General features: G+C 36.5%; 1 protein-coding gene across 1 annotated transcript; it reads left to right on the top strand.

Annotated features, from left to right (window-relative positions):
• Positions 1-22595: 22595 nt before the first annotated feature.
• LOC307257193 (natterin-3-like) lies at positions 22596-24266 on the top strand (the record flags this gene model as incomplete). The annotated part of the gene is made up of 3 exons (XM_080036345.1): positions 22596-22662; positions 22957-23046; positions 23182-24266. 3 exons carry the CDS (start codon positions 22596-22598, stop codon positions 24264-24266), a joined length of 1242 nt encoding a protein of 413 aa, XP_079892471.1.
• Between the last annotated feature and the right edge of the window lie 524 nt (positions 24267-24790).

Genomic DNA, 24790 nt, shown 5'->3' with positions numbered 1-24790 from the left:
CCACTTTCACACTTCAAGAAGACCAGGGTCTGATCACAAGCAATGCAGTGAAGTGAAGAGAGACTAAAGATACCTTATAGCTTAAACAGAATTATCGTTGAGCTAGCAAGCACGATGTGTGCTTGTGTATGGTCATATCCGCGCGAAAGGCCGCAATTTGCAGTAAATAAATGTCCACATGTGTCTCCAAGTGTCTCTGTAGGCTATTTTAAAAGAAATCAAGCAAGTAGACTAATAATAACATTAATGAATTATTGGTTATCGCATCACAGAAGGCCTGTTGGCCTATAATAATAATAAAAAAACACCACTTTAAAGCTACCCTTACCTTTGTTGCATTTTTTTTGGATTAGGTTAAAATGGTATTAATAAGGTAATTACACTCTAAAATGCAAGACAGACCCACCAGGAGTAAAAACAAACAATGATTTCAATCTCATAATATTTTGTGAAAACTTCAACCAATGATATTATTCGGACCGAACGATTTGATTGGCCGACAGACCTGTCTGTTTGCCGTCTGCTTCTGTATGGCGCATTCGCAACTAGAGGGTTTGTTTTGATTCCACGGCAGACAGTAGCGAGTAGCGACCATTGTAGAAAAGGCCCCAACGTTCATAAGTTACAGTGTTGTTATTTCTTACAGTGTGTTAAGATGTGTTTTGTTCAGTGTGGATAGCAGTCAGTTAGGGCCGTGACGTCAGTCGGCCAGAGAGCCTGTTTAGTAAGTTTCCTTTCTCTTCTCCCTCGGTCAGATGTGTGAGCAAGTCACAGTAAGCGATCATTCCACATGGAAACGTGTTTATCTGAGTTTAAATGAATCACCCGTGTGTGAGTATGTACATGCAGTCCCGATCGCTGTTATAATATAGTTTGCATGTTATTAACGGCTGCGATACTGTCTGTATAGGTCTGGTACTGTGTGTATATTGATTTATTTTTTCATGTCTATGTTACAGTTTTACAAAGAAAAACCTACCAATACAAGGTTCACGAAGAAACAAGAGAAGTCAAGCATTGTGTCTTTTATTCTTTATTGGGCTTTTAAATGTTAGCTGGCTGTCATGCTCCATACTACGCACTGCCAGGGCAGTAAGCCTACACAGTCTCTTTTATTTTATGTATCTTTTATTTACTTCAACCTGATCTAATGTATATTTATGTTATTATTGTGTGTGCTAATAGCTCTATGATTTGCTGATCTGCAATCTGCCTGTTTAAGCACCGTATTCACTTACAAGTTTGCACTAGTTATATGCTGAAGCCAAGGACGAAATTTTGATTTCAGAAGTGGGGGGGACACACATTTTTAATAAAACTCACTGACCCCTGAAAAAATCCACTGACCCCTGGCTGCTGCTGATCCAGCTAAGATAAACATAACAAAAGGTGGAATATCTATGAGCAACTTATAATTTAATTAATTACAATACTGTAGAAAATTATTGCCAAATAAACTAGTTTATGTCACTCCCTCCCTACTGTGAGTTGCTGACCCAGCTCATGAACTCACTACTGAGTCGCTACTATTTCTTACCAATAACATAATACATTTAGACAACTTTTTAGTACGCTGGCCTCAATATAAAACTGTACCTGTCCAGTTTGCTTCTTTCATCTGACAAAATATATAGATGCACGTGTTTGAACTTTGAAAGCTCTGATACAGATTATCGTCACCCTAACATTTGTCACAATGCTTAATCTCATGATTTACATATGTTTATTCTTTCAACCTCACCTGTGAGCCTCCAGCTTCTCCTCCTCTACCTCCTCCTGCCTCTTCTCCTCCTCCTGCCTCTTCTCCTCCATCTCCTCCAGCTTCTCCTCCTCTACCTCCTCCTGCCTCTTCTCCTCCAGCTTCTCCTCCTCTACCTCCTCCAGCTTCTCCTCCTCTACCTCCTCCACCCTCTTGTCTTCCATCTCCTCCAGCCTCTCCTGCTCTCCCTCCTCTAGCCTCTCCTCCTGTATCTCCTTCTGTCACCTGACAAAAATATGTTGATGCATAACATGAACAGTGCGACAATTTGGGGTGCAACAATCATCAATTTTGATGATATGGTTATAGAGGAAAAAACTTCTAATTTCACAATTATCATGAGTTTTGATATATAAAATCACATTTGTAATCTATTTCATTGTAATTTCCCTAATCTTTCATTGTTGGTGTTTTTTCATTTTTGCTGCCTTTCAACATAAAATAGTACATGAACATAAGTGTATCTCTTTGGCATTAAATATAAGCTTTTTAAAATATTTGCATTGTTGGGGCTCTACAGTTAAAATAATAATAATAATGATGATAATAATGCATTTTATTTATCAGCACTTTCAATAAAACTCAAAGACACTTGACAAGGTTATTGAGATCTTTGTAGCTAATTGATGAGGAGGATCTTGAAGTGGATATGCTGCTTTATTGGGAGCCAGTGAAGGTGTTGCAGGATGGGTGTAATTACTATCTATGGGTGTAATGCATTTATTTGAGTAACTTACACTTTGACTTCTAAAGAAGTCTCTTATATCCACTTTTCTTCTTTTAGACATGTCGGCGCCTAATTACCAAACACATACACACAAACGCACGCACGCGCGCACACACGCACGCACATGGACACGATTCAAACATTAATGTAAATGAAACCTGATATTCATATCATGGGGTAAGAGCTATACACTGAGAGCAGCGGAAAATACTGATAAACCTTTCGTGATACTGAAAATGCTGGCTTTAGACTCACTCAACAGACCTCGCTCAGCCCTTAATCTCGCTTCGTAGTATACCCCTCTGGACAACTAGCAGACTGGTGTACTCATCATGGATGTATTGGGTGTACTGAGTGTGCGCGCAAGATGGAGTGACAGCGGGGACGGCCAATCACACAAGAAACGGCAGAGCCAATCGAGGAGCTTGTGGGCGGTCTAAACTCAGGGAAACAGGCTTCAGCTTGAGCGGTTTTCCTCTTGGTCCTAGTGCTTGACATGTCTCTGTTTACTATAGCGCAACATTATTTTTGGACGGTAAAAAGTGCAGGGGACCAAAACGGCCTTTTGAAAAAGTGCAGGGGACATGTCCCCTGTGTCCCCCCCCCCAAATTACGTCCGTGGCTGAAGCTAACATGCCTACAATGTTTAAAAGCTGAGTGCCATTTGCCCTCCTTTTGTGTTTAAGCTGATCTCTTCCTGGTGATTTTTAGCAGCCATTATAACATATATTATATAACATACAATCTCTGGATTGTTAATTTAAGGACTGGAAAGTGCATTTGATTTTAAAGTAGTTCTTATTTCTGTTTTAAGTGTATGTATATATTTTTTGTTTAATGTCTCAATGCAAATACAACAGACTGTCTTGACTTATATTGCTTTTGTTAAGGTATTTTCCACATGTAATACTGATATGCTTCATGTTACATCTATAAAGGGGATACTACTGCAGTTAACACTGTTGTGTGTATAATTAAGTGTAATAATATTTACTGAAAAGTCCAAATTGTTTCACTTTGAGGTAAAGTCAATACTTCATGACAGTATAATAAAGGTTTCATGACAGTCAATGTCAAAATTAGACAGTGTAATAACACTTAATGACATGTTAATGAAATGTACAAATTGTTTCACTTTACCTGAGGCCAAAATAATCATTCATGAGCATGTTATAAAGGCATTAGACAGTGTAATAACGCTTCATGACATGTTAATGAACTGTCCAAATTGTTTCACTTTACCTGAGGTCAAAATAATCATTCATGAGCCTGTTATAAAGGCATTAGACTGTGTAATAACGCTTCATGACATGTTAACGAACTGTCCAAATTGTTTCACTTTACTTCAGGCCAACAGAAACATTCATGACAGTATAATAAAGGTCTCATGACAGTCAATATCAAAACCTTCCACATATGACAGTTTAATGTAATCTTACAACATAAATCAAAATAGTTTTTTTACATTTGATTATTAAGCCTACTATTACATGTTTATGACAGGTCATGTTATTGGTTAATGTCAAGTCGACATAACCAAGATATTTTGTCTTCATTAATGTCAGGTTGTCATTACAAAGACACGGACAAGTTATTTTGTCTTAGCTTATGTCAGGTTGTCATTACCAAGTTATTTTGTCTTAGCTTATGTCAGGTTGTCATTACCAAGTTATTTTGTCTTAGCTTATGTCAGGTTGTCATTACCAAGACATCGACAAGTTATTTTGTCTTAGCTTATGTCAGGTTGTCATAAAAAAGACATCTCATTCAATGTCAATGTGTCATTAAACGTGACATAATTTACCGAATGACACTTTATGACAACAGTCATAACCATTCATAATGTTCATGACATGTGTCATGACAGTGTAATGACAGTCTTATGACAGTCTTATGACAGCGTTATGTATACGCCTTCAAATAAAGTGTTACCAAATAAAGATTTATTTTTATTTTAGGAGATATCTAAATACAGAATGCCAGAGAGGCGTACTGCATTATGTTCGCGTCAGCTGGTACCTGAATGTTGTCTTTTCTTTCATAACATTTCCACCATGAATTAGCACAGGAAATAAACAAATTGGTGCATACAAATTCACCAGAAATTAAGCAGGAAATGAAGTGGATAAGTGAAGTAAATACTCACTGTCAGCTGTGGTCAGAGCTGTTATGGTGAACACAGAGAGCCACAGCCAGTATCTTTATGGTGGAGAAGATGCTGAAAACCTTTCATTAGGAGAGAAATACATTTTGTTAATTTTAATTTGATTCAGAATAAAAAATAAAAATAAAAATCTTTATAGACAAATAAAATAAAAACTAAAATACTTTTATATAAAAGTATTTTAGTTTTTATTTTATTTTATTACCACTTATACATTTTTTACTTCGTTATTATAAATTCAAAATATACATATGTAATCACAAAAAAAAATTTAAAACTAAAAAACTAAAATAAATAAAAAATGTAAAGTCATACCTCTGCAGGAAGATAACGACTGCCAGGAATTTCTCAGAGAATTCGTAGCAAACTTGCAGCAGAATGATCTTCTGAAGTGAGTGACTGAGGAGACAAAGATCAGTTCTTATATATTCTCACAAGAGCAGAAACTGAGGCCTCCGCCCCCTTTCCGTGAGAACACAAGAGCCTCGTTTGAGATGATGTGTATGGGATGCTTCGGGCAAATAAGCATGAAGGTATGAAGACATATTAGGTTATTTTCTGCTGTGTCTGTGCATTATTGATTTAGTGGGTGGCTAATTAACAATGTAGCCTATGCCTGCTTTTTTTTCTTCTGTTGTGTGTGTGTGTGTGTGTGTGTGTGTGTGTGTGTGTCTGTGTGTGTGTGTGTGTGTGTGTTTCAATAGTTTTGGCTATGAGTAGGACTAGGCCTACTGTAGGCCAAGCCCCTCAATCAAGCTGGCGTTTTTTCTATTCGATGGTGAATGAGTCGGCCCAGGCTATGTGCACCTGTGGCGATATTCAGGCCTGCCCATACAAATGGCTGGGCCCCTGAAAACCTCCAGTCAATGGGCCCCCCTTACCCATTACTCCTATCAACAATGAGTGTGAGTGCGCTCATCCCTCAATAAACACATAAGTGTATTTGTAGAGAGACTAACTATTTTATCAACCAGGGAATTGCAAGGACAGTTGGGAGAGCAAGGGCTCATTATTATTTTAAAACAATAGCACATTTCTGACTTAGCCCAGCATACCTACCAATTTATTCTGATTCCCTGACACTCACACAATGTTTAACAGATCAACAGATCTCTAGAAAATAATCAGTTCACACAGACACATTGTTCTTCTTTAGTATTCACTAAAGCAATTTGCACATTTTCTATGCTACTAGTTTCTGGTAAGATACAACATTTACACTAATTGACTGCACCAAATATTGCACTTTTTTGTATTTCTGCACATGACATTAAATAATTTGAAATCTTTTGAAGGTATTGTTGAAATAAAAAACAACATCAACAACAAAGTCTTCACACACAAATGAAAAAAGGCGGTTCTCTACATGAATAACCAAACCAACCTACCCTCAAAACTATAAAGTTAGGCTTAGTTTATTCTGCTCTCATCACTGCTCAATCACTGACATCATTACAAAAAAGTTCTTAATCTTTGAACTCATATCCATTCCTTCAATTATTTCCAACTTCTTTGTGCCTTGTGTCTTTCCTTGCATGAAGAACTTTTTTAGGTCTATTTTTATTTTTAGAAACAATACAGAAAGCAGGACCTTGGTGGTTAAGGCAACAATTAAAACAGGATGGTGCTGCTCGTCAGCTTCCTTGTGGTAGGACCCGCCTGGTTGGTCAATTGGCCAGGTTTCTGAAAAACTGGTCAGATCTGGCTGAAAAATTATTTTTCACAAAAATGTACGTTATGGGGAGAGATCATTTAAACCTGTTTGTAGACCCAGGATAATTACAGAGTAACTAGCCTGTGCTCTTTATAAGAATGTAGAACAACTACAAAAGGTACCCAACCTGTTTTTTCATGGGGTCCAAATACTTTTCACAGCCACACCCAGACACAAGTAGCAGGTACATATGTTTTCCGTGAGCAGGAACTAGGGCTGCAACTAACGATTATTTTAATAATCGATTAATCGATCGATTATTTTTTCGATTAATCGATGAATCAGATAAAAAAAAAACATTTGTAAATGCCGCATCTTTATTCAAAAACTGAACATTACTTCAAATTCACAGTGCAGACTGAAGTGTCAAAACACCAGGTTATTACTCCAACGTCCCGGAACTATTAAAAGTAATATTAAATGATAAATAAAAAATAAACTTAACTGGGGTAACACAAAAAAAACATGCAATATATGATAAACATTTATACAGTATAAGGGATGTCCATGGTAAACCAGTCAACCGATAAGATTTTTAACCGGTAAATACTAACGGTTAAAAAAATTTAATCATCTTAATTTCTCTCAGACGACAGGAGATGGTTAATATTTTTTATTGATATTGATACCATTTTCGAGACTCCTTAACAATCCAGGTCTTTATTGATATCACTATTGATACTTTTCTATTATTTTGTTGAAACAGAACTTGTATTATTGCTTTAATTGCTGATATGACCATAGCTCAAGATAGGACGTTAAAAAGGTCATAATTCCATCTTTACTATCTATTTTATATTGCTGGGAAAACAAGTTTTCGCCAAAATCTCAAATTTCTTTTTTTTTTGTGTTGCATTTGGACACATCAATCATATTACTGAGCCGGCCTGAACACATCACATTTGACATGTTTGCTACTTTTTTTTAAGCTAGCTAGCTCTATATCCTTCCGATTTTAACATGGATTTAAAAACTGGATTACTATTTTTAGCTGACGGGACTTTCTACACCGTTCGGTTGTGTGAATACTGCCGCTGCTTTGAATGACTGTTGATGCGCCGATGCCGACTCTCCGAGCCTGTCTGCACACCGTCTGCAGCAGCAGCAGCTGACAGTTTTTTTCGACTAGACGGATACTGATTTGAAGGAGTTTTTTTTAACCCAAAGACAGCAAAGGTACAACACTTTTATATAGGCCTACAGTCCAGTGTTAGATATGACCAAAATACAAGCTGTGGCCGCTCACACTATAGCTTTCTCGTACCGCTTTTATCGATTCGTTGTTGCAGCCCTAGCAGGAACAACTCATGAAATATAATCCAGCCAAAACTGTTTAATATCAAAACCCAATCTTGTCACCATTTAAATGTGTATAAAAAAGTTATTGCAGCAAATCTGCTACAGTTTTCTCCTACATCCGGATTATCAAATACACAAATTCTCAGAGATATAATGAAACTCAATCCTCGCAACTTTCAAACTATAAGAGGTTGATAAAAACGACATAAGAGGACATTAAGGCAGCACAGAGAAGCAAATCTTACCTTCAAGTAGAAAGCCAGTGGTAATAAAAGCACTGTACCGCAGACCTTTATCTTTCCAGTATGCTGTAGTTTCCGCACTGTCGCATGAGCTATAAACCTTCCCGCTCCCTTTGTCACTGCCCCTTTTGAACCAAAGGTCTTAGGCTCGTTCGACCTGTCGCCGTCTTGCTAAGACCTGCGCAATTATGACGCTCGTCTTGCTGAGCGCACTGCATTATGGTTAGACTTTTTGTCCCACTTGCACCCGCGGCTGGCTGCGGCTCGGCTGCTTGAGACTTTGAAGTCCCGCGGTATCAAGACGGACACAGACACTGGAGCAAGTCGCTGCAGTTGCTCCCCACGGGCTGCGGGAGCGAAATGTCTGATGGGAAACGTCTTGCTGACAGGCGGAGCTGAGCGCTAATTGGGAGTTTAAACCTCGTGCCTTTGATGCGTTTCCCCAATTGGTTAGGCAAAAGTCTGACATCACCGCTCAAAATTAAATTACGATCCATTCTTTTTGATTTTAATTTATGTTTAATCATTAGGCCGCCACAATATGCATTTAAGCAGAAATGTAGGCCTACTTAATCAGAGTTAAACCTCCACTGATCTGAACCCTTGACATAGAAATAATTTGGATGTGTAACTCTCCTGTATAGATATATTTAAAAGTGAACACAAACTTGAGTCACATAAGATCTTGGTGAAGTGATTTTTATACCATTAAGATTAAATCATAGGCTTATTTCAAGTGATCTAAATGGTCTGGGAATTGTATTTTACATGTAGTGTCGCAAAGCCAGACCACAACTACAACAAGTAGTTGTTTGTTACACATCATAATACAGTTCATCATATCCATCTCTACAATAATAATAATAAGGGATCTTTTCTTAGACATTCTTTAACTTTATTTAGGCCGATCATCTTCGTTATGTGAAGGGAGAAATACTAAACCTCCTTTATTTGGATTTGTAAATTATTCTTTATCACTTAAAATTAGGTTTTCTAGTAAAGTAACAAGAAAGATAAAGATGTGTGGGGAATGGGGATATTATATCTCGTTTCTTGTTTTGAAAATGCCCCTCGCTTTTAAAGTGTTTACTCGTCTTTGTGTTGTGTTCTGCTTTTAATCGGTTGTAGCATGTGTGACTCTCCTGCGAATATGTTTCTAATAAGCCTTCAAAATAAAACTAGAAAACGAACTGCATCCGCAACAAGGACGCTACTTCCGACTCGGAGCTGTCCGGCTTCAGTCAGGCTTTTTCGTCACTCCCCCGACTGCACTCGGCTACTCTCGTCTACTTTCCAGACGAGCTGAAAGTTAGGTCGAACGAGCCTCTTGTGTTGACAGTAGGCTCGTTCGACCTGTCGCCGTCTTGCTAAGACCTGCGCAATTATGACGCTCGTCTTGCTGAGCGCACTGCATTATGGTTAGACTTTTTGTCCCACTTGCACCCGTGGCTGGCTGCGGCTCGGCTGCTTGAGACTTTGAAGTCCCGCGGTATCAAGACGGACACAGACACTGGAGCAAGTCGCTGCAGTTGCTCCCCACGGGCTGCGGGAGCGAAATGTCTGATGGGAAACGTCTTGCTGACAGGCGGAGCTGAGCGCTAATTGGGAGTTTAAACCTCGTGCCTTTGATGCGTTTCCCCAATTGGTTAGGCAAAAGTCTGACATCACCGCTCAAAATTAAATTACGATCCATTCTTTTTGATTTTAATTTATGTTTAATCATTAGGCCGCCACAATATGCATTTAAGCAGAAATGTACTTAATCAGAGTTAAACCTCTGAACCCTTGACATAGAAATAATTTGGATGTGTAACTCTCCTGTATAGATATATTTAAAAGTGAACACAAACTTGAGTCACATAAGATCTTGGTGAAGTGATTTTTATACCATTAAGATTAAATCATAGGCTTATTTCAAGTGATCTAAATGGTCTGGGAATTGTATTTTACATGTAGTGTCGCAAAGCCAGACCAAAACTACAACAAGTAGTTTGTTTGTTACACATCATAATACAGTTCATCATATCCATCTCTACAATAATAATAAGGGATCTTTTCTTAGACCTTCTTTATTTAGGCCGATCATATTCGTTATGTGAAGGGAGAAATACTAAACCTCCTTTATTTGGATTTGTAAATTATTCTTGTAAATTATTCTTTATCACTTAAAAGTAGGTGTTCTAGTAAAGTAACAAGAAAGATAAAGATGTGTGGGGAATGGGGATATTAGCTTATATCTCGTTTCTTGTTTTGAAAATGCCCCTCGCTTTTAAAGTGTTTACTCGTCTTTGTGTTGTGTTCTGCTTCTAATCGGTTGTAGCATGTGTGACTCTCCTGCGAATATGTTTCTAATAGGCCTTCAAAATAAAACTAGAAAACGAACTGCATCCGCAACAAGGACGCTACTTCCGACTCGGAGCTGTCCGGCTTCAGTCAGGCATTTTCGTCACTCCCCCGACTGCACTCGGCTACTCTCGTCTACTTTCCAGACGAGCTGAAAGTTAGGTCGAACGAGCCTACTGACTCACCCTTGGGAGGAGGAACCAGAGACCTCATGGTTATTGGGCGGAGGAACCAAGAGACCTCATGGTTACTGGTCGGCCACTCTTTCCTAGTCTAGGCCATCCTACCACCCCAGAATATGTGGTACACTAATGTTCATATCATGCTATTGTCTGATTGTAAGCAAATGTGTTGTCAATGGGGCAATTCATTTTATCAGCAGTAATGCAATCCAAAATCCAAATTGTGAAACTTTTTTTCATCTTTTCGGGCACTCACTGCCATGTTAATAACAAGGAGACCTGGGGAAGATTTCACATGGTATTTTATCAGACACTTTTTATAGATGGGTTGATCCCGTTACCAGACCATAAAAAGGACATCTAAAGTAATACATCGTTATCAGCACATAGCATAGCAATATGCCCACACAAATGGCTGGGACCCTGAAAACCTCCAGTCAATGGGCCCCCTTTCCCCATTACTCCTATCAACAGTGAGTGTGAGTGCGCTCATCCCTCATTAAACACATATATGTATTTGTAGATAGACTAACTATTTTATCAACCAGGGACTTGCAGGGACAGTTGGGAGAGCAAGGGCTCATTATTATTTTAAAATAGTAGCACATTTCTGACTTAGCCCAGCATACCTACCAATTTATTTTCCCTTACACTCACACAATTGTTTAAGAGATCAACAGATCTCTACAAAATAATCAGTACACACAGAGACATTGTTCTTCCTTAGTATTCACTAAAGCAAACCATTTTTTCACAATTTTCACGTTTTCTATGCTACTAGTTTCTGGTAAGATACATTTATATTGCCCTTTTTTGTATTTCTGCACATGACATTAAATCATTTGAAATCTTTTGGTGGTATTGTTGAATTGAATAACACTTAAAAAACAACATCAACTATAAATTCTTCTCAAACAAATGAAAAAAGGCGGTTCTCTACATGAATAACCAAACCAACCTACCCTCAAAACTATAAAGTTGTTTGGTTGCAACATTTAGGCTTAGTTCATTCTGCTCTCATCACTGCAAAAGCACTGACATCATTACAAAAAAGTTCTTAATATTTGAATTCAAATATGTTCCTTAAATTATTTCCAACTTCTTTGTGTCTTTCTTTGCATTAAGAACTTTTTTAGGTCTATTTTTATATTTTTAGAAACAATACAGAAAGCAGGACCTTGGTGCTTAAAGGCCTACTTCACCGGTTTGAATATGAAGGTGTATTGAATTCTGAGATCCTATGTAGTATAAATGTGACATCACAGAAAGAGAAATATAGGGTTAAAAAAAAACTTACTTTGTAAATATTACTGTGATGTCTTTTACTGTGACAACACTCTTTCTGCCTTTTCTCAGGCTAGGATGAACCGATTTCAATTTTTCTTGCACATTTATACTACATAGGATCTCAGAATTCAATACACCTTCATATTCAAACCGGTGAAGTAGGCCTTTAAGGCAAAACAATGAAAACAGGATGATGCTGCTCGTCAGCTTCATTGTGGTAGGACCCGTCTGGTTTGTCAATTGGCCAGGTTTCTGAAAAACTGGTCAGACCTGGCTGGCCGTGTCATCCTGAAGACTTATGTCAAAGCTTTTAGAAGTTATTGTCCCCAAAGGGAAATTCTTTTTCACAAAAATGTACAGGTACATATGTTTTCCATGAGCAGGAACGACTCAGGAAATATAATCCAGCCAAAACTTTTTGATATCAAAAAACCCAATCTTGTCACCATTTGGCACACAAAGGGTTTATAGGATGGATTATGTTTGAAACAGTTACACTCCGTTGTGTGCTCAATCTGAAACATTTTGAACATTTCTGCTTTTCTACTGCTTTTAAAATGGCCGTAAGCGGAGCTGCGGCTCTGTGTAAACACCCAACTTTGAATAGATATTGACATAAATATCTAAAAATCTAAAAATAAAGTTTAGCTTAGTTAGGTTCTTGGCTTCCAAATACCATGGGCTCCCCAAGTGGCTGGGCCCTAGAAAGCCTTCCCACTTTCTACCCCTTATGCACTCTAAAAAGTATATTTTTGAAAAGTTGAAGTAACGCACTTTTTTGAATAAGTCTGACTCAGTTTTCTGCTTTAGCGGTAGCAATGTACTTTTGTGGATTACATCAAATTGAAATTGTACTTTACTACATTGACCTGACATTGACTTGATTTTCTTATGCAAATTAAAGCGATTCAATTAGGTTTTCCTGTCTAACGCCCCCTTTCCCACAATGACGTATACTGGTCTAAACCTTTGTTATGTTGCTATTTGCACCCTCAGTGAAGGGGATGTTTCATTCCATTACCTCACTATGCATTTTGTTTTAATAAAATATCTCTTTGTGAACTAACCGTGATTTTGTTGGTTATAACAGAACGGTTTGAGGAACTCTTAAGCCAGATCCCTAGTTCAACTCAGGAGACAAATTACAAAAGAAATTAATCATTCCATTGAACTTGATATATTGTAACAAGTGTGTTGAAGTAACAAACAGAAGCTGCTGTCTATGTTTAGAATTTTAACAAATAGGGGACATAGTAAACTTATATATAGGGTTGAAACACATCTGCCCAATGAAATATAACATCCCCTTCGCTCACGGTGCAAACAGCAACATAACAAACATTTAGTCCAGGTTGCCTTAATTCAATTAAGTTGGTGCAACTATTTTCTTTTAGGTTCTACGGAAGCAATATTTTACTTTAGGATTAAACAAGAAATTGATTCAGAAAACACTGAGATTTTAAGTTGTCGTCCCTTAATTATAAGTTGGATTAATGCAAACTTTTGATTTGAAAACAAACAAACTATTAAGTTGATCTGACTTGAAACAATTGTGTAAGTGTAACTTACATTCTTTATTTCAATAAACTTAATTCAATTGTGTGTTACCGGTTGCCCTAATTCAATTAAGTTGGTTCAACTATTTTCTTTTTAGAGTGTAGTATAAATCAAAGGTCCAAATATACATCTAGGTGTTCATTTGACTAAATCTTGTCAGTTTGCATCTGTATATTTCTCCTATACGACCACCGAAAATTAAAACATTATCTCATCACAACTTAACTTTCCATAATCATACTTACATAATCATACAGAATGATTTGTTCATATGTTGTTACTTGTCTGATTTATGATACATTTTGTTCTTAAAAACATGCCGCAAATGCATCTTTTTTAAAAGAACTGTACAAAGTATTTTTTGATTCATCAAATGAAAAAAATCTGTATCCTAAGTCTGTTCTGTAAAATACCTTGGACACTTATATTTTGTACAAATTAAATAAAGATTTTAACTCTGGCATCATCCAACCTCTAGATGTTTGGTTTTTGTTTATTTAATGAAATTATATCATACTGTGGACTTACTATTCCAAAGCTCATGAGACAGTTTTCCATTACATTTTATTTAACAAATCAATGTTTTAGCTCAGAAGTGTTTAACACCTTTTAACACCCCAGAATGTACCAGAAGGTTCTGTTATGTGTCTATTATTTTTGGCAATTCACATAACACTAATAATAGACACATTTTAGGTTTTATTTCTCAGCCACTTTTGACAGAAAGACATCACCAACAAAGCGTTTTCTCTTCTCACATTGCTACGGATAAGTTTAAGTACCTTTCTTTAAAGGTGCACTATGCAGTTTCAGAGGAGGGGGATTTGTTTACAATAGCAGAGCCTGCAGTTAGTTTACTAAACATAGTTTCTCTACAGGCAATTCTTAGTATTGAATAATTCTATCATAAATAAAAACTAAATTATTCTGAGGAACCTGGAAGCAAACGTAAGACTAGAATATGTTTGTAAACCAAACTGTGGGCCCTGCTGCTGTAAATAACAACAGTGAAACAGCAACTTTTCAGGAAGCTTTCTAACTTCAAACAGTGTTCCAGGGATTTTCCTGAGGAAAGTTTATTCATTCAGTTATGAGAATATATCTTAGAAAATGTTCACTTCTCTGACACACCCAAAGTTACACACTGCACCTTTAATAAACCTTTTATAACCTGGTGACAGTCTCAGAAGTGGCCACTAGATGGCGACATACACACTTGAAAAATGATCTTATGAGTTTAAACTACAACGCTGCCATCTGAAAAGGCTGTGAGAGTTATGTAACTGTGTGTGATGTCATATCTCCCCTAATACTGAGTCTAAAGTTTACATATACAGGTGAAACTCAAAAAATTAGAATATTGTGCAAAAGTTAATTTACTTCAGTAATTAAACTTAAAAGGTGAAAATAATATATTATATAGCCTCATTACATGCAACGTGAGATACTTCAAGCCTTTATTTGTTATAATTAGGATGATTATGGCTTACAGCTTATGAAAACCCCAAATTCAAAATCTCAGAAAATATTATTAATACATAAATAAAAATAAAAAAGGGGATTTTAAATACAGAAATGTCGGCCCTCATAACATATAATCATGCGTATGTACTCAGTACTTGGTGTGGGCCCTTTTTGCATGAATTCTTGCCTCAATTCCAATTCATTTTCCATGATATTCTAATAATATGAGTATCACCTGTACTATACAAACACAATAAAGTAAGGCAAGGCAAGGCAAGGCAAGTTTATTTATATAGCACAATTCAGACACAAGGCCACTCAAAGTGCTTTACAGGGGCAAGATTAGAATACATAAAACACATTAAAAAACATTTTAAAGCGAATAAAATAAGCAAATAAAATGAAAACTCGATTTAAAAATATTTAAAAGCGAATAAAAGAAGCAAATAAAATGAAAATTGCAGGTTAAAATGGAAACAAAAAAGTCTTCAGACTCGATTTAAAAGAACTGAGAGTTGCAGCAGACCTAATGAAAAGTACAACTAATGGAAACCAAACTGTTGTTGCAGCTGCTGTAAACAACCACAGTGAAACAGCAACTTTTCAGGAAGCTTTTAACTTCAAACATTGTCTCAGAGATCATACTTTACTGTGAGGAAAGTTTGTTTATTCAGTTGTAAGAATATGTCTTAGAAAAAGTTCACTTCTCTGACCCACCCAAAGTTACATTTTATAAAACTTTATAAAACGGTGACAGTCTCAGAAGTGGCAACTAGATGGCGACAGAAGAGCTTGAAAATGTATCTTATGAATGATGCTGCCATTTGAAAATGCTGTATACTATACATACACAATAAAGTACAACTAGTGACAAAGTATAGGCCTTTATTAGAGTAGAATTAGGATTTTATTTTTTATTTTTTTTAAATCAGTTAAAGGAAAATATAAGATTTTTCATTGGTTTTACTCTGCTCCCCATGGTAAACAAACATGTAATTTAAGTTTTAAATTAATTTACAAAAATTATTATATTTTTTGAAAAAAAAAATCAATAGTCCATTTTAGCTCATATTTATATAGATTCATGAAGACAGACAGTTAACAAATATTGAAAGTTAAACCTGCAGTGTGTAGAATTTTGGGTTTTATTTCCTAGCAGATTTTGTAGAAAGTAATTATAATATCCATAAATACATTTAATTTAGTGCATAATAGCTGAACATTTTTTTTTTAATTATTATTTTTTCCCTTAGAAAGGGTCTCATATATGTCCATATTTCTGCATATTTTGGACCAAGGCCTAGTGTCGCCATCTTGAAAGTGTCATAGTTGGAATGTCATCAGGTGCATTGTTTAAAATTTGGAATTGTTCTTGTCCTTGAAGGCCACTGTAGCTTCTGTTATTATTCGAAAGGGTTGGGGTTACCCAGGGAGTGTTGCATTCTAGAACTTTGTAGAACTTTCTTGATGATGTCATATTACACACTGCCCCTTTAAATGTAGAATTTATTTTTTATAAATTTGAATTCTGTAAAATTACGAATATATAAACTATACTTCTACTAGCCTAGTGCTTCTAGTAATAGTCTCATGGTGAAACTAATAATAAATTGTTTTCCCTTTCACATTTTTGTTATTAACTTAATCCGAACCTATAGTTGTCCAAAGTTAACTGGAAGGAGAAAGTTTGATTTTAATAATTTAAACTTTAATTCAATACAATAAATAAATGAAATTAAATAAAAATATAAATTATTTTAAAAAAGTATTATTTTCTTAGCCAATTAATTTATTTAAACAAATTATTTCTGGCCAGATGTCCCTAACATGGAATAGGCCTAGTATATTAGTTCAGGGAATTTGTTATCTTTTCAATTAGCTCAATGACTGCTAATGAAGTGGATCGGTTGGGTCTGAAGCCGTATTGGCTATCAGTTAGTATATTGTGTTTATTGATGAATTTGTTAAGTCTAGCAGCAAATACTTTTTCTAAGATTTTTGAGAATTGAGGAAGCAGTGAAACAGGCCTGTAGTTTGTGAAGTGGTGTTTGTCTCCAGTTTTGTACAGCGGTATGACTTTTGCAATTTTCATTTTTCTTGGGAATTTACCAGTTTTAAATGATTAATTACAGGTGTGCGTTAATGGTTTCGAAATTCCGTGAATTACCTCTTTGACTATTCTCATATCAATGTCACTATAGTCAGTAGAAGTTTTATTTTTGCATTTATGGACAATCTCTATAATTTCACTCTCTTCCACTGCTGTTAGAAACATTGATTTTGGATTAATGTCTATGAAATCATTAATCCTGTCATCAGATCTCACAGGAACAGGTATTTTTTCAGCCAGTATTGGTCCAACATTTACAAAATATTGGTTGAAGCCATTTACTGCATCATCCATATTATCAATAGTGATATCATTTTCAATAAACTCATGTGGATAATTAACTTGTCTAGAACCATTTCCAATAACATTATTCAGTATATTCCATAGACCTTTAATATTGTTTTTATTATTATCTAATAATTTTCTATAATATTCTTTCTTACTAATTCTCATAATGTTAGTTAGTTTATTTTTATATTTCTTATATTTATGTTCTGCGTCTTTGGTTCTAAGCTTTATAAATTCTTTATATAGTGTATTTTTCTTTTTGTAGGCATTTTGTAATCCCTTAATTATCCATGGGCTATCTGAATATTTAAATTTTATTTTAATTTCTTTTATTGGGCAATATTTATCATACAACAATTTAAATATCCCTAAGAATATTTCATAACCTTTATCAATATTTTCTTCTTTATATAATAGTTCCCAATTTTGATTTAATAATTCATTTTTTTAAGTGTTTATTTCCTCTTCTGTCCGTACTCTTCTGTACTTGAATGTACTCTCCCGTTTTTCCCTCTTGTAGTTGTTATTGTACACAAGAAATACTGGCAGATGGTCACTGATGTCATTGATCATTAATCCACTTATTGTATTATTGTCTATAACGTTTGTAAATATGTTGTCTATCAATGTGGCACAGTGAGATGTGATCCTGCTTGGTCTGGTGATTTTTGGATAGAGACACAGACTGTACATTGTATTGATAAAGTCATCAGTTGGTTTGTGATTATTGGGATTAAGAAGATCTATATTAAAATCCCCACAGAAAAATATGACCTTTTGCTTTGACAATGTGTAAATTTTTTCCATCCATTCCTTAAATATGTCAATATCGGAACCCGGTGCTCTATAAATACAACTAACAATCACATTATTCTTATTTTCCATGCAGATTTCAACAGTTAGACATTCTAATACATTTCCGATTGCAGTTGTCATTTCATCAACCACCTTGATATTTAAATAATGCACACACACACACATACACACACACACACACACACACACACACACACACAAAACATAATCTGTAGAAACTTTGGACACTAATATGTTGTAAAAAAAATTAAATAAAGATTTTTACTTTATCCAACATATATATTTTTTAATTTTAAAGATATACATAATTAGCTAAATATTGCCAAATTTGCATATTTGTTCAAACATTTCTGAAAAAAAGTGTTATTCAAAAAAAAGTATTTAATGTCACTAATCAAATGGCAAAGTTTCATGGTGATATCTATGAGAAATTAATGGCTCCATGTTTGACCTCTTATAAACAAACACTTATGACAAATACTCACAGTCTCTATTCAGTTCAGACAGAGGGCACCGCATTAACAATACTGTAAATTTCCCGAAACACAAGAAAGTTTTTAAAGAGATGCTAAATCACACATAAAAAAAAATAGTAAGTAATCAACTGGCAAAGTTTCACGAGTAAAAAATTCACATTAAATGTTATTTATTATATGTTATTTAGTTTTTATTTATTTAATGTCACTAATCAAGTGGCAAAGTTCCATGATGATATCTATGAGAAATTAATAGCTCTATGTTTGATCTCTTATAAACAAACACTTCTGATAAACACGGAGGTCTCTATTCAGTTCAGACAACAATACAGTCAATGTCAATATTCAGGTGCAAGACTCCAGACGTACTTGAAACTGTTCAATTATTTACACAATGTCCCATGTTTGAGTTATGACGAAAGGCCTGATTGTCTAATGTAACTGGTATTTATCTGGTGAGGGTGTTTGCCCAACTGAGCTTAATAATACACACTGTTACAAGCTGTTAAACACACTTACAAAGTGCTGAACAAATAAAAGCAAACAGCATAAAACACATGTAATGTACGGACAATAATGAGCCATATGAAAACAAAACAAACAGTATGCTAGTTTAGGCCAAGAAGATTTATTTTCTGAATTTTCAATGCTGCTTTATTTTTATGTTTTAAATTGGGAAATACATTTTCCAAAACGACCAATAACCTCTGTATTTAAAAAGAAATCAAGCAAATAGGCTCAAAATAACCATTAATGAATTATAGGCTATCGCATCACAGTAGGCCTATTGTCCACAATAATCGCACAACAGCCCCCCATCCAAAAAGGAACTTTAAAAAGTTGAATTTGCACTTTGATGTGCATACACATGTTGAGTGTATGGTCCATTATATGTATTTATTGTGTCTGCATGGTATTGCACCAAAACAGTAGAAGTTTTCTTTAATTGTGCTTTGTACTGTCTGCATGTTTGCACAAAATTTGTACCTGCACATAGCAAACAAAATTGCACAACTGTAAGGTCAATGTCTGTTGTATTTTTGTATTCAAATAAGCAGTTGTTTATTTCTTTACTGTGCATTGGCATCTTTGAGCAAAATACCGCCCAAATTTTCGTCTGCGCGCCTCCCATGACCCTGGGCAGTGACCACCTTGACTAAGACATTTTCTGGGGGAAATACTGCCCTGATTACAAATTGTACCAAGTCAAGTCGAGTGCTGTACAGTACAAAGGGTAAAACTATAGACACAAAGAAGCTGGATTGTCTCTAATGCATTGGGCCTGAAAAAAATCCCATTTGGGTTTCAGAGAGCAAAGTTAATGTGTTATGACACAAGTACTTTTAACCCAATCTTATTCTGCAGTGAGAATGAACTGTTCATTGTTGAGGAGGATTGGAACCAAACACAGCCACACGAGGCAGCATAGGGGTGCACTAAAAAATAAGATTACAGGGCATTGAAAGTCAAGACCATAGCTGTGTCTCAATTAAGGGGCCGCAGCCTCCGAAGGCTGCATTTGAAGACAGATTGCGTCATAGCGGCGCGTCAAGGCTTGTCCCATTTCGAAGGCTCCTTCATATGCGGCCGAGAAATGCAGCCTTCGTTTCACGGTGTTGAAGGGTCCAACAGATGGATCCTTCGCGGCCCAGCATATCCCAAGATTCATTGCGTTTTTTTCAGAGATGGCATAAAATAAAATAAAAATAACAAAACAGCAACGTGTTGCTCCATCTTCTTAAGTTTTATCTTCCTTGCTTCCTTTCTTGTCTTTTCTTTTGTTTTTCTTGTCCTTCTTTCTTCTTGCACTTTTTTTCCTTTCTTTTTTTCCTCCGTTGATGAGGCTGTCTCCGTTGGCTGCAATCAGGGTTGCTAGGCAGCACAGGAGCGGCGAGTCGTCACGCAAGGTAACGGCTTGTTACGTAAACCGGAAATGCTCGTATACGGAGACCTGCGGAGACCGTCTCATTTAACAACGCTCGGTCGGCCTTCGGTTCAGCCTTAACGGGCTATGGCCTTCATAGACCGCGTCGACCGCGTCCTTAGAAGGATGCAGCCCCTTAATTGAGACACAGCTATTGTCTTTCTGCATTTAAAACAAGGTCGATGAAAGTTACAGCTTCAGGCTATAAATCCAGCTATAGTTCCAGGGGTAACGGACCCACGACAAAGGCATTAAGAAAAACTATTATAAAAATAGCATTATTGGAAGTGATGGTCTCGTTTGCTGTTACATGTCATTTATGATCATCAGAGGAATAATTAGACCGTTTCAGAATGATGTGTTTGTATCGGGCTGCTGTCCGATAAGCCTTGGACAAAGTTGATTGGATCAGGGTGTTGTTGTGCAAACACCATCACTAGATAAATCCCTAAGAATTATGTCTATAGAATTAGAATTATGCTAGCTCACTGTGGGTCTGACGTAATTACACTATCAATGAGAATCTCCCGTCCCCCCGCCACATGTCGAAGTGTCCCTGATCAAGACACTGAACCCTAAATTGCTCCCGATAGTTAGCCTGCTGCTATCGGTGTATGAATGTGTGTGTGAATGGTAACGTGGGAATGGGAACAGGTCTCCCTTGAAAAAGAGTCTCCCGACTCAATGGGATGTACCTGTATAAATAAAAAGGTTACCCCATTGGCTCTGCTGATTAACCTGTTTATTGACTCATGATCAAAAACCTCAATATTTACTTTGAATTTTGTTCAGTATGAGCTTCTCCAACTATCATAATAAACCCAGTTCTTTTTGTCCTTGGTGTGGCAACAGCTGCTCAGTGTGTCCACAGAGAAGGATTCAATCATTCATATGCAATAAAACCTATTAAAAATGTACTTTAATGATTAAAAATAGCTTTTTTCATCAGAAGCAATACTATATAATCTCTCATATCAATACAAACTGCTTTTCTACAATATATACATGTTTTATAAGGTTTCTAACTGGTGGGACACTTTGTGTCACCACCGTCAGACAATCCATTAAAATGTAATAAAAACAGGTAAATAAGGGGCAGCTGTCACTATGAAGTCACATTCTACCTCTGCAAAGTACATTAGAGTCAGACAGGCTCTGATAAGTGTTGTAGTTTTAGAATATTTTACATTCCAAATCTTGAAAGTCCTGCGTCACAACCATGATATGTCAACACGACTTACAATTTCTGGATAAGTTATTTGAAATGGTTCGATTATTTTATTTTCCTGAAGCAGTTCATAGTAGCACCTAACATCAACAGAAAGACCAAATGTAAAGGCAAGCTAAAAAGCCCATTTTGATAAGGAATGGCAAGCTAAAAAGCCCATTTTGATAAGGAATGGCAAGGTAAAAAGCCCATCTTGCTAAAAAGGACAAAAGCTGGGAGCTTGTGTCAAAGCATAGCTCAGTAGCTTAGTATATGTTGGATACATACATGTAATTTAATCTGCCAAACATAGGGTTTGTATTTTTTCAACATTGCACCCTGTGTTGTCCCACTTCTCAAGAATCACGGATGTATGTATTGTCAGTAGGATGTGTGTGTTTGTGCTTTGTCAGTGTGTGCGTGGCATCAGTTCCTGCTCCTGTTAAACTATATAAGAGCTGATCTTTGTCTCAACACACATTCTGAAGCTTTTTGGCTTCATAGGACGGAGAGAAGATCCTTCAGCTGCAGGTTTGCTACTCTTTGATCATCCTCTTTTTAAGACACTGCAGGGGAATAGGGGAATATATTTATAGATATGATATCATCATGCAACCTCGCATTATATTTTGTATTACAATTTGTTCAGACCTTTTTTAATCAATTTTGGCAATATCTAACTAATTATGCGTACAATTGAATCTCTTTATAAACCAAAAATGTAGATGTTGGATGAAGCCAGAGTTAAAATCTTTGTTTAATTATTTCAACATATTAGTGTCCAAAGGTTTGTATTAAAAAAAATTAAGTTTAGTTTATGTCCAATAACGATGGTTGTATAGGAAGAATATAAACAGATACAAACAAACAAGGTTTATAATTGTGATATTCTTAAAATTGACCAGTACTTGGAAAAAAACAGAGTTTTGCTGTATGGACTGAATTATTGCCTAATAAAAAAATGTATGAAAATAAATAATTAAAAAGAACTTAACACTTCTGTCTCTCCTAGTGAAAGGTTTTTAGCATCTCCAACATGAAGATACTGGCTGTGTCTCTCTTTGTGGTCGCCATGGCGGCTCTGACCACAGCTGATGATGGGGGTGAGTATTTATTTGCTATACGTCTAAACTAATGCTCCCCATAACACATTTGAGTGTTAACCACTTCATTTCCTGCATTCTGTTGAGGTTTTATGCACCAATTTGTGTCTTTTCTGTATTAATTTATGGTGGAAATGTCTTTATGTAAAAGTAAGACAACATTATTACCCCTCTTAATTATTCACATTTTTGTGCTGTTTATTCATGTTGTGTCTGATGTGCAAAGGCCTTTAGAGCAGAAGTTAACATCCAGCTGACACCAACTCATTGCTTCTGTGCTTTTCTTTTGTTCAGACTCCATGGAGGACCCAGCTCCAGAGGACATGGTTCCTGAAATCCCCTTGAATGAGACGACCGAACGAGATGGATTCCCTCAGTCTAATGGTGAGAAGGAAGACATGACTCATAGCCTCTTCTGTGCTTGTATTTGTGTTGTGTCTTATGTGCAGAGTCTTTTAGAGCAGAAGTTAACATCCAGCTGCCACCAACTCAATTCTTCTGTTCTTTTCTTTTGTTCAGTGTCCATACTGAACCCAGCTCTAGAGGGCAGGGTCCCTGAAATCCCCTTGAATGAGACGACCGAACCAGATGGATTCCTTCAGTCTCCTGTGAGACAGAAGAGACAGACCCAAGACGACACCAACCTGAAATGGGTGACATGGGGGGGCAATCTCCCTGGTGGAGCTGTGGCGATTTACAACAGTGATGTTAAACGCTACGACTACGTCTGCAAATATGGCTGTCACGCTGGTTTTTACACCCCCGGTAAGGGTTCCTACTGCCACATCCCCTATGGAGACAAAGAGCTCAAACGTAACCAGTTTGAGATCCTAGTTAATGAAGGCAACTTAGAGAACCTAGTGTGGAAAGATGGATCACATGGTTCAGTGCCCCAAAACTCAGTCAGAACCTGTTCCGGGTCTGATATATATGTTGGGAAGAACAAGTATGGTCTTGGAAAGGTACATGTTAGGCATGAGGCCTTCTTCCTTCTCAAGGACGGTAAAGAGTATACTTACAAGTCATACCAGGTCTTGACCTACGACACAGTTATATCCAGCGAGCAAATCTCAAATGTCAGGTACAACACTAAGCAGGCGAAAACCTTAGAATATCCTCCTGAGACCTTGAGCAACTCCTCCACCACCAACCTTGCGTGCAAAACAGTTACGAAAACAGTTATGTTCAAAAGAATGCAGCAAGTGGTGAAAACGTGGGACACCAGCATTGCCACCACGCTTGGTGTCAAAACAACCATGACCGCCAAAATCCCAGTAATCGGCAAGTCGGGTGTTGAGTACGGTTTTGAGATAAGAGTGGATTTCGCCTGGGGAACAACTGTGGTGAACAGAACGTCTTACTCTTCATCTGTGCAGGTCACTGTCCCACCAAACCACTCGTGTTCTGTCAGTATGGTTGGATATAGGTATAGTGCAGATATCCCTTTCACGGCTCTTCTCACCCGCAAGTTTCGCAGCGGAAAGCCAAGATCTTGGTACATCACTGGTATGTACAAAGGTGTTGACACATACAAAGTCCGTACTGTTGTTGAGCGCTGTACACCAATACCCAATGCTCGTCATTGCCCCAAAATTAAAAATTGACGAGGCATCTAAAGTTACCTGACCAAATGCAGGTCAAATCTGGGTGAAATTCTAATAATTGTTTTTCGTGATGTGTCTTATTAAGGCGAGACACTGCAGGAAAGAGATTTCTCTCTATTCTGCTTCAATAATATCTGTCTTTCATACTAGTATAAATCAAAGGTCCAAATATACATTTAGGTGTTTAATTGACTAAACCTTGTCAGTTTGCATCTGTATATTTCTCCTATACAACCACCGGAAATTTAAACATTATCTCATCACAACTTAACTTTCCATAATCATACTTACATAATCATACAGAATGATTTGTTCATATGTTGTTTCTTGTCTGATTTATGATACATTTTGTTCTTAAAAATGTGCCGCAAATGCATTTTTTAAAAAGAACTGTACAAAGTATTTTTTGATTCATCAAATGAAAAAAATGCTGTATCCTAGGTCTGTTCTGTAAAACACTTTGGACACTTTTATTTTGTGAAAATTAAATAAAGATTTTAACTCTGGCATCATTCAACCTCTCG

The sequence above is a fragment of the Ammodytes marinus genome (assembly GCF_949987685.1).
Source record: "Ammodytes marinus genome assembly, chromosome: 2".
NCBI classification, from domain to species: domain Eukaryota; kingdom Metazoa; phylum Chordata; class Actinopteri; order Uranoscopiformes; family Ammodytidae; genus Ammodytes; species Ammodytes marinus.
The sequence above is the reverse complement of the archived record's forward strand: the minus strand, read 5'-3'. Positions and strand labels throughout refer to the sequence as shown.